This window comes from Papaver somniferum, chromosome 5 (genome assembly GCF_003573695.1).
Source record: "Papaver somniferum cultivar HN1 chromosome 5, ASM357369v1, whole genome shotgun sequence".
NCBI lineage: Eukaryota > Viridiplantae > Streptophyta > Magnoliopsida > Ranunculales > Papaveraceae > Papaver > Papaver somniferum.
In genome coordinates, this window is record NC_039362.1 from 46300609 (window position 1) to 46311493 (window position 10885).

The window sequence follows — 10885 nt, forward strand, 5'->3', positions numbered from 1 at the left end:
GGACTTTACAAAACAATTATCCTCCGAATATAGCAAGTTCAAAACAAACCACGCCTTGGCTCTAGGTGGTTCCAAGGGCCAATATATAATGTTAGACAGCCCATATTCGGAAGTTTGGGTAACTAATTATACTTCCGATTATTTCAATTTCAAAATTTGAAAAGTATAAGTTTTTCCCAAATTCTGATTTTTGGGTCATCGTACATTCGGGACTTTACAAAACAATTATCCTCCGAATATAGCAAGTTCAAAACAAACCACGACTTGGCTCTAGGTGGTTCCAAGGGCCAATATAGAATGTTAGACAGCCCATATTCGGAAGTTTGGGTAACTAATTATACTTCCGATTATTTCAATTTCAAAATTTGAAAAGTATAAGTTTTTCCCAAATTCTGATTTTTGGGCCATCGTACATTCGGAACTTTACAAAACAATTATCCTCCGAATATAGCAAGTTCAAAACAAACCACGCCTTGGCTCTAGGTGGTTCCAAGGGCCAATATAGAATGTTAGACATCCCATATTCAGAAGTTTGGGTAACTAATTATACTTCCGATTATTTCAATTTCAAAATTTGAAAAGTATAAGTTTTTCCCAAATTCTGATTTTTGGGCCATCGTACATTCGGAACTTTACAAAGCAATTATCCTCCGAATAATATAGTCGTGTTTAGAAATACCAACTTAATCGGTAGATAATAATTTAAGTTGTCCACCGAATGTCTTCTTCGGAGGTAATACGTGTATCGTTAACAACCGATTGTAGTGCACCAATGATACGAAACCTCAACGGCCATATTTTCAGAAACCTCAACGGCCATATTTTCAAAAATTAGATCCGTTGGAACTCTAATCTATATAAGCAGGGTAACCCCTCTCAGTTATTATTGAGTAAAAAATCGGAATGTAAAACCTTTTCAATGGCAAGTCCATCATCAATCGACAACATACTTCGAAGATGCAAGCGAACAACTACATCAATTGCAGCAATGGAAGAAGAAATACAAAAAAGGAACAAACAACCCAAAAAAATTAAACCATCGTTAGTGGCAACGGAGGAGGAGGAAGAGGAAATCAAGGCTAAGAAGCGAGGTCAAGAACAATTCCATCATAGAGAAAGATTAAAACAAGTTGAGGAAGAGACCGAATGGATAAAAAATTATTACATTGTGAAAGATCTACCCAAAGAACAGCAGGACGATCGTATATTTTGGATTAACGTTTCATTGGGTCCTTTTGTTGGTAAGTACAAGAAGCCACGCCACAATTATGAACCATCACATGTTTCTTCAAGGGTGCACCATGTTATAAAATTGTGCACCGAGTACAACCGTATTCTTGCTAGGCACAGAGACGACAGGTTTGCGGCACAAGATGCTTATTCCAAGTGGAGAGGAGAGTCGTTTCTACATTTCGAAGCCATTCCTTGCCTCCTTCTTACTTCTAAATGTCTAAACGTGCATAAAACAAAACAAACCTAATAAGCATAACCATTAAACATATAAATTTTGAAAAAAAGAAAAAAGTAGTAATGAGTATACCAAATCGTTTCCATAGTATAGGGAAGTGTCGGGCCTCAAATAGAAGTCATCAACAAACTCTTCAACGGCCTGCATATGAAAGCAACAAATTATTATACAATAATCGGAGGTTATTAAATAAGTCAAACCTCCGAATATTCTATATTCGGAATCCTATCGGTTACCCAAAACACCCGATCTATGCAAATGAATGTACACAGTTTACTGAGTGAAAAAAATGATATATTCGGAGGTAATTAAATAAGTCAAACTTCCGAATACTTTATATTCGGAATCCTATCGGTTACCCAAAACACCCGATTTATGCAAATGAATGTACACAGTTTACTGAGTGCAAAAAATGATATAATCGGAAGCTAAAATATATAGTAAAACAGCCGAATATAAATAACCGGGAGATAACTTTAATCGATAAACATCCGATTTTCAAGTTTTCGGAAATTTTATTTTGAGGCCACAGTTATATTCGGCAGTCAAATAATGTTAAACTATTACCGATTGTAAAGGATAAGAATACTGAGTTTTGAAATTTTCTGAGGAATTCGTTTTTGGGGCCATTCGGAGGTAAATAAATCTACATAACTACCGAATGTAGATATTTTTGGAAAACCAGTTTGGGGTTTTTCTCATATTCGGCAATAAACTAGTATCTTGTAACTACCGAATATACATATTTGGTACTCAGTGTGTTATATTCGTAAGTTTAATCTAGAAATTATCTACCGAATCTGGGTAGTTCATGGCATTCAATGCATGAAATAATCGGTTTTTCTTGTTTACAAAAGCACACAAACGCATGCAAATCGAGTATTTGAGTTTCTTAACACAATACCTGTGTTTTACATGCATCGTTAGCTTCAATATCATGTGATTCTCCATTTTCTTCCATGAAAGGGTCGTCTATGTTTTCCTCTCCACAAAAGTTTGGATCATTCAACATATACCCCAAATCGTCTTCTCTAAACGGTCGTGAACCCTCAACATTTTGTTCTTCGTCATGATTCTCACCTTCTTCTTCATATCCATCCATTTTTGTAGTGAAAAAAATGTTTTTTCCCTTTTTTCCTTCAACCTCTTCTCTATAACTCTAATAACTCACAAATGCAAAAGAAATGAAAAAATGAAACAAAAATCATTCTAATACTGCACCGACCACAATCGGATGTCTGGGTAATATTTTGGCTTCCGATTAAAATCGGAGGATAACAATGTTATCATATCCTCCGAATATATAAGGGTAATTTCGCCATTACGAATTACGCGAAATAAGGACTGGCTACATTTTCCCTTTGGGTGACCTTTTTTGTTTTATTGTTGGCCCCTAAATCCTTTCGAGTGGCCCCTAAAAACGCCAGGTTATTTATCTCAACAATGTCCCTCGTCATTATGATCCCATAAGTCAACTAGTTTCACCATTGTGTCACTGTACTTTGTCATGGATGGTATTATGGTAATGAGACCATTGTTGAGCAACTAACAATATTTTTCTAGAACATGTCAAATATACTGTACATTTCCTAGAGGAGTTATTTTACGTAGCATTTTAGAGGGGACTCCAAACAGAACTAGGGGCGACACAAAACGACAAAAAAGATCACCTAAACGTAAAATGTAGTCATCTCTTATCTCCCGTTTTTTTAATGGCCAAACTACCCTTTATAATCGGTAGATAACTTTATAATCGGGAAGTGAATCCACGAACGGAAGTTAATTTAGTTTATATAACTTCCGCATATAAAGTATCCCCAAAATAAAATTCTCTATCTTTTGAATTTTGATTATAATCGGTAATAAATAAAGTTATCTTGACTCACGATTAAAATAAATAGGTTATTTAACTCTCGATTGTAGAGTAGCCCCAAAATGGGATTTTGCGAAAATTCTCTATCTTTTGAATTTTGATTATCCTATAATCGTAGTAAATAAAGTTATCTTGACTCCCGATTAAAGTAGACCTTTGGCAAAATTGCTACCATAATCGGTAGTGAATTTAGGTTATTTAACTCCCGAATATAGAGTAGCCCCAAAATGAGATTTTGCAAAAGTTCTCAATTTTTTGAATTTTGGTTGAGTCTATAATCGGTAGTAAATGAAGTTATCCTGACTTCTGATTATTCAGTGGTTCTCTTTGCAAATATCCTACCATAATCGCTAGTCAAGATAGTTCATATAACTACCGAATACAGAGTAGTCCCAAAATGAGATTTTGCCAAAATCATCTATTTTTTGAACCATATTGGTTGAGCCTATAATCAGTAGTAAATGAGGTAAAATCCTGACTTCCGATTATACAGTGGCTCTCTTTGCAAATATTCAACCATATTCGGTAGTCAAAATAGTTCACATAACTACCGACTACAGAGTAGCCCCAAAATGAGATTTTATAAAACCCCCTTTTTTTTTTTGAATTTTGGTTGAGCCTATAATCGGTAGTAAATGAATTTATCATTAACTTCCGATTAATAATAGCCCCAAATACACATTTAGCACAAATTCATATCAATCGGTAGTCTCTGTGCGTTTCTTAACTACCAATTTACTCTCAACAATGCTTCAAAATTTTTTTTACTCTCAACGATCGGTTCAAAAATAAATTCCGATTACGGAAGGGCATTAACGTAATCTACTATCATTTTGAACATCCCTTAACCTTGTTTATGGGTTGCAAATAAAAAAATCGCCCCTAATTCTTTCGGAGTCGCCCCTAAAAATGCCATGTTATTTTAGCTTCTGAATTTAGATCTACATGTTTCGAGTGTCCAAACACTCTCGTCCATATGGACTACCATTGACCAACCAAGACCTCTACCGGAGTACTCGTAGATAAAATGCGTATCATCACCTGTCATAGCCCTATTGGGTAACCTGAAAAATACAGCCCTATCGAAAATGAAACTTTAATCAGGTTGTCCTCGAACTAACAAAACTTCCTCCAGTACATATCACTAGATACCCTCGTATGCGACTGATTTAATGTCAAACTGTAGGGGCAGTTTAGGTATTTGCACCTAACCACGACAAACAGTATATTGTTAAAAAGAGTGGTAAACACTAAAAGCGACACATTAACACCCAAAGAGAAGAAAAACCAAATGTCGATAAAAATCAAAATCTAGAGAAAAAGATTGAAATTATCATCTATGATGACGATGACGATGATGGGTAAAGGAAAATCAATTCTGACATGTATAGTCTTCTTCTTCCTTCTCTTCATCTCTGTTTATCTATTCATTGGTACAGTTGATTTTAGATCTTCATTCTTCCCACTTCCAAATTCCCTTTGTAACAACAACATCAAATCTTTATCACCAATTAGGGTATACATGTATGAATTACCAAATAGATTTAATTTTGCAATGGTTAGTCATAGTTTTTCATCTAATGATAGCCAAAGTGTTGTTGTGAATTCGTCAAATTTACCATCATGGCCAAATAATTCTGGGTTGAAGAAACAGCACAGTGTTGAGTATTGGTTGATGGCTTCGATTCTGTATGATGGTGGGAGTTTAAATGATGGAAGAGAAGCTGTTAGGGTATTTGATCCAGATACTGCTGATGTTTTCTTTGTACCGTTTTTTTCATCATTGAGTTATAATAGTCATGGGCATAATATGACAGATCCTGAAACAGAAGTTGATAAGCAATTACAGGTATGTATAATTATAATTCTTACTTGTTCACTTGTTTTTTTTAACTCTGTGTGTTTTCTGTAAATTTAGTAAGTTCTTGTGTTTGAATTGGTGGATTCAACTGGTAGGGAGGGTTTCTGTCTAATCAAATTTGATATTAGAACATATTGGTATTTTGTATATCTATTTGGCAGTTTTAGATATGCACAAAAACTGAATTAGTTAGGATGTCCTTATATGACAGGGGGAGAAAAGAGTTATCACGATTAATTTTTTACCAAGTTAATGGAATTAGAATTCATTATCATGTGGATGATTTAGAGTTTTTGCTGAAAATGTAGTATGACTTCTGATGAAATTGGTAAAATAATGGGCTACCAATGTTGGTGGTTAATGTTATGTATTTCCTCAAATACAGAAATTGTATTCGAGAAACAAGGGAAAAGGAGTTATTCATAAATAATTTCTACCTGTTTAACCGACTGTAGGGTTGTTATAAACCCTTCTGAGCGAGTTTCACTTCCAGTAGGAATGTAGGATTTCTATCTTTCACGTGTTTATTTTATTTGGCTCCTCCTAAGACTTTGCTTGTTGAAGGTTGACTTAATGGAGATTTTAAGGAAGTCCGTCTTCTGGCAGAAGTCTGGAGGCAGAGACCACGTAATTCCAATGCATCACCCGAATTCTTTCAGATTTTTGAGGGAGCAGGTGAACGCATCTATTCTTATTGTTGCAGATTTTGGACGCTACCCAAAAACCATGTCACGCCTGAGTAAAGATGTTGTGGCACCATATGTACATGTGGTGGAGTCTTTTACAGATGACAATTCTTCAAACCCATTTGAATCTCGTACAACACTTCTTTTCTTCAGGGGTAGGACATTCAGAAAAGATGTAAGTTGGATTGGTGATTTCTGAGAATCATGAGATTTCAGCTCCTCCAGTTTCTTTTAGTTTCTAGATTTTGTGAGCAAGAACCAATTTGTAACCTGTTATGTTGTAGGAAGGAATTGTTCGTGCCAAGCTGGCCAAGATACTAGCTAATGTCGATGATGTTCATTATGAAAACAGCTTTGCAAATGGAGACAGCATAAAAGCGGTAATCTCTTTTCCATTCAGTATTCTGCACCAGTTTTTTGCTGATTTTTTGTTTCTTGTCATTTTCCACCCCAAAACTCTATGCTTGAGGACTGAAACAAGTTTCTGTACTTATTTCTCTTCTCTGTTTCAGATTGGCTCTTTACAATAAGACTGTATAAAGTTTACATTTTTGACCGGTATTTCTTCATTTAATATATGTTTCTGTTGCTCTTTCAGTCATCAGAAGGTATGCGTTCGTCGAAGTTCTGTTTGAACCCTGCAGGGGACACACCTTCCTCCAACCGACTCTTTGATGCCATTGTGAGCCACTGTGTTCCTGTAATCGTAAGTGACAAGATTGAGCTACCATTTGAGGATGAGCTTGATTACACTCCATTTTCACTCTTCTTCTCCGTAAAAGAGGCGTTGGAACCTGGTTATATGGTTGGGCAGCTCCGTCAAGTCTCAAAAGATAGATGGGAAGAGATGTGGAGGAAGCTTAAGAATATCTCTTGTCATTACGAATATCAGTACCCGCCAAAGAAGGAAGATGCTGTCAGCATGTTGTGGAGACAGATAAGGCATAAGCTTCCCAGCGCCAAGCTCTCGGAGCATCGGAGCCGGAGGTTGAAAATCCCTGATTGGTGGGATAGCCGAAGAAGGAGATGACCATTTTGATTGGATTCTTGTGAATTCTGTACATTCACCATCATTCAGATTCATTTTACAAACAACCCTTCGAAGGGATTACCAAATTCAGATTTCAGCCTACCTCAACCATAGATATATTCTCCAAAATCATGTAACATATAGTGCAATTTTTCTCCAAATTATGTATCAGAGCTTATACTCGCATGTATTCGGCTTTACTTCGCTGGTGCGGATCTAGTTTATATTAGAGGGTTGTTTTCTGAGAATGTCTGAATCTTTCCCAGAAATTCTACTGTAGATTGTAATAGTACTCATTTAGTCGTCAGATCATCATTTTTGTTTCATGAGTCAGATGTTGCAACTAGGAAAAGCCATGCAATTATTTTGCCATCTTATTAAGCAGACAAAACTACAGAAGCAACCATAATCTCCACTATTAACTTCCAAACTCTAGATTACTTTACACATTCTCCTTTTGCCACCGAACACAAGCTAAGTCAGCTGGTACACCAGAATGATATCAAAAGTTTTCTTTCTGTTCCAAATACTAAAAAAACAACTTATATTTTCACAACCCCTTGTCTCGTTAAAGGCTCGAATGCCCCACCCGCACTTGGACTCGGTGCCAAGAAGTGTTATTTATTCCTCTCAAGTTCCAAATAACCTCCACACTTTCAGGTTGGACGTTGGCAGATGTATCAACCTGTACACCCATTAGCAAGAAAAGGTAAGAAAAACAATACTATCATAATTGATCAGGTACACCATGTTTCAGGGACATGAGCTAATACAGAAAGGAAACGCAAGAAATGCGTACCGCTTTTGCCACTATCTCAGTGTTCTTGGGGATTTCTGCTCTGGCCTCAAAAAACACCCATGCCCATTTGTCACAGCTTATATCATCTGCAATGTACGGCAGCCCTGGCTTTTGGTACCTAGAAGCTTCAACCCATGTCTTTCCTCCATCAATCGATATATCTACCCTCTCGATTCCACGCCCACCTCCAGAAACCGCGTATCCAGAAATAGTTATCTGCAATAGAAATTACAACTAAGGGTTACATGACATGCCATTGAAGTGTTAAATTAGTTCACATCACCAGCTCGGACGATGGAGAACTTCAAATACCTGAGGACAGTACTAACCTTTTGTTCCTTCACCACGTTCACGTCCTCCAGAGAACAAATAACACACTATATATCCAGAACAATTCTCAGCACATTAGTAAGGTTTTGGATCTTGCTTTCCACATATTTTCGTTAAAACGCTATAAGAAGCTTGAAGAAATATTTTGCTTAATCTAGACAATTAACCATAATAATATACAAGATTATGTGAGAGAGAACATGCCAACAGACAAAATTGTAAAATTTTCAGAATATAGACAAAATTGTAAAATTTTCAGAATATAGACAAAATGATGCCAGTTGATTGCATTTTAGTCTCATATATCTAAGAGGCTGAAACCTTGTAAAAGCCAAATCTGAAAGCCTCAATCCTGCAGCAATATGTTCTGTACATCTACCTGGACAGGGAAATCCATTTGTGGCCTTCTTGACGACCAATCGATGTTTTCCCAATTAACTGAAGGTGGAAACATCTTGTAGTCCTTTTGCATGAAAAAACCCTGTTACATAACAAGGAAATATCAAATATTAATACCTCGGGAAAGAAGAGACAGAGAGATTAACATTTTACATACTTAAGATCTTAGTTCCCTACCTGACATTCTTCAGCAATTATGTTGATAGACTCCAACCATTTAACAGAGCGGGCACCAATGACACCGGGGACAACTACACGCAGTGGATACCCATGGTCCCTGTTGAGAGCCTTTGGCACGGCAACAAGGTGGTAATTTTCAATTAGTATGCAGTTTGAAAAACAAAATTTCCAAACATTGGATTATTGGCGCGAGAAAAATAAAACACATGGACAGTGAATCGCATTCTTCATTTAAAAGATATAGATGGAAGAAATGCTTAGCAGATCATCCACGTAGATAAGCCAAGTTTCTTACTTCTCCATTCATCTCATATGCAAGTAATACATCAGCCTCAGGATTTGATGCTTGAATCAATGGAATCGATGCCTTGTAAGGACCACCATTTTCCTCCTGGAAAAGCAAATAAGTGCATAAAAAGATCTGAATCCATGAACTCTTTCACTGACGCTAAGGGACTCGATCAACACAAGTACTAGAACAAAACTTAGAAAAGCACTGATCTCACCTTACACTTGTCAACACTGACAAATTCAACATGCTTTCCTCCCGAAGAGGTGGTTGTTGTCAGATTGGGTACGCCTACAAGTTCAAGGACATCTGATAATTTCGCCCCACCCCAAACCGCTGATAAGGACGCCCAAAAAGATCAAATCATCATACAGATAAAAAAAAAGGATGGTTTTAGATATTATCAAAATTTGCACAAATTACAATCCACAGAACTGATTTTGATGAACATTAGTTGGAACCCCGGCAAAATGATTATTCACACTGTTGCACAATTCAAGTCTACGGTATTAATATCAGGCTACCAATGTCGAAAATCCAAAACCACAAAACCATGAAAAGAAACCTACCGTTTCCAATAGCCGAAACATCCCAGCCAACACCTTTCACTGTCTTTGTTTTACTCATTGCAGTCCTTCTATTACCTGCACACTACTTAATAGAAGAAAGGGTCAGAATGAAGCATTCATGGCCATCAGGAAACTTATCCTCAACATGACACTTTCAATTTACCTGCAAAGTAGCAGTGACCTCGTATTTTGGGAGCTTTCTGCACGCAACATAGTGAAATTTCAGTCAAAAACCAATATACACACTGTTTCCTTTCTGATCTCAGAGGGAAATACCCCTCACCTAATATCAGCCATAAAAAGCTCCTTGGGACATTCCACCAATCCACGGACAAAGACAGAATATCTGTTCCAAACACCAAAAACAAAAACGTAGTTCCTAATCAGTTTAATGGTTGCCAACCAATGTACAAGGTCGAAAGCCTACGACCCGTTGAACTGAACTAACAGGAAAGTATAACCTGCTAATGTCATCAACAATTGGAATTGGTCCATGGTTTCTCTTGTAGAAAAAATCCACAGGAGTTACATACGACGATATCAAAGCTGACCTCGGGGGCTCGGCATTAAAAGGCTCCTGTTTGATTCAAATACGTCCTGATCAGAATCAATATTGAAAAAACCTTCCCAGTTCTAACTCAAAATTTGATCCTAGATTTCGAATCCCTATTAAAGCCTTAGAAAAAATACCAAAATTTCTTAAGCGATCCAAAGAGAACCCAATTTTAAAATATCAAAAATTGATTCAATCAATAGAGGGAGAGAGGGATGGTCACCTTGGCGTTGATTCTTAGAGATGGATGACGAGGAGGTTCCTGGGAATAATTTGAAGGTGCTGTGAGGCCAGGCATCTCCGTATGATCAGACAAGGAGATGAGAGAAAGAATGAGAGAGAGTGGTAGTGGTATAGGCAAAGGACGTTGTAATCTAAGAAGACTGCTAAAAAATAAGATAGATTCCTGGTTGCACGGAAAACCACAATGCTGAGGTTTTTAAGAAACTTTATTACTTGAACAGCGTGTTTGGAAATTGGAGCCCATTCATTTCTCAAAATTACCGAAATCCAATCCGTGTTAAAAAATCACTGTCAAATCGAGTAAGGCACTAAGAGAAGCACAATGGACGAGTAAAACCATAAATATATTCCCCATACCAGACACAGTCGAACGGATTAAAAAGCAAAATCTCGACTAAAATAAAATCTCAGAATATATTTGGTCTTAGACCAAGACCAAAATCAAATATAATCGAGCGAAGTTATAAAGTACGTTTGTTAATAGGCCAGTTTTTAACTTACGTTTCATGTAAAGCGAGTGTATATTTCGTGAGGTATATATATAATTTACGCTTCGATTGGGCGTTGATAAAATGTACGCCCGATTAGACATTGGTATAATGTAC

At 36.8% G+C, this 10885-nt stretch overlaps 2 protein-coding genes across 2 annotated transcripts; one reads left to right on the forward strand and one right to left on the reverse strand.

Annotated features, from left to right (window-relative positions):
• The first annotated feature begins 4620 nt into the window (after nt 1-4620).
• Nucleotides 4621-7004, forward strand: LOC113281509 (probable arabinosyltransferase ARAD1). Its single transcript, XM_026530278.1, has 4 exons — nt 4621-5190; nt 5767-6063; nt 6173-6268; nt 6487-7004. The coding sequence occupies exons 1-4, from the start codon at nt 4681-4683 to the stop codon at nt 6916-6918; spliced, it is 1335 nt and encodes a 444-aa protein (XP_026386063.1). The 5' UTR covers nt 4621-4680; the 3' UTR covers nt 6919-7004.
• A 251-nt stretch (nt 7005-7255) lies between these two features.
• On the reverse strand, nt 7256-10457 carry LOC113281510 (sulfite oxidase-like). Its single transcript, XM_026530279.1, has 12 exons — nt 10261-10457; nt 9946-10061; nt 9768-9830; nt 9648-9684; nt 9485-9566; nt 9133-9251; nt 8922-9017; nt 8624-8734; nt 8427-8528; nt 8047-8094; nt 7718-7933; nt 7256-7603 (listed from the first exon to the last, which is right to left on the reverse strand). Exons 1-12 carry the CDS (start codon nt 10333-10335, stop codon nt 7487-7489), a joined length of 1182 nt encoding a protein of 393 aa, XP_026386064.1. The 5' UTR covers nt 10336-10457; the 3' UTR covers nt 7256-7486.
• Nucleotides 10458-10885: the final 428 nt, after the last annotated feature.

What these genes read in the sequence shown, in the direction of transcription:
- LOC113281510 (XM_026530279.1), bottom strand. Translation starts at nt 10,335, where the DNA reads ATGCCTGGCCTCACAGCACCTTCAAATTATTCCCAGGAACCTCCTCGT. An exon ending in CTTTTTATGGCTGATATTAG is followed by an intron (nt 9,685 to 9,767) that starts GTGAGGGGTATT and finishes TGTTGCGTGCAG; the next exon opens with AAAGCTCCCAAAATACGAGG. An exon ending in AGGTCACTGCTACTTTGCAG is followed by an intron (nt 9,567 to 9,647) that starts GTAAATTGAAAG and finishes TCTATTAAGTAG; the next exon opens with TGTGCAGGTAATAGAAGGAC.
- LOC113281509 (XM_026530278.1), top strand. Translation starts at nt 4,681, where the DNA reads ATGATGACGATGACGATGATGGGTAAAGGAAAATCAATTCTGACATGT. An exon ending in GTAGGACATTCAGAAAAGAT is followed by an intron (nt 6,064 to 6,172) that starts GTAAGTTGGATT and finishes GTTATGTTGTAG; the next exon opens with GAAGGAATTGTTCGTGCCAA. An exon ending in ATGGAGACAGCATAAAAGCG is followed by an intron (nt 6,269 to 6,486) that starts GTAATCTCTTTT and finishes TTGCTCTTTCAG; the next exon opens with TCATCAGAAGGTATGCGTTC.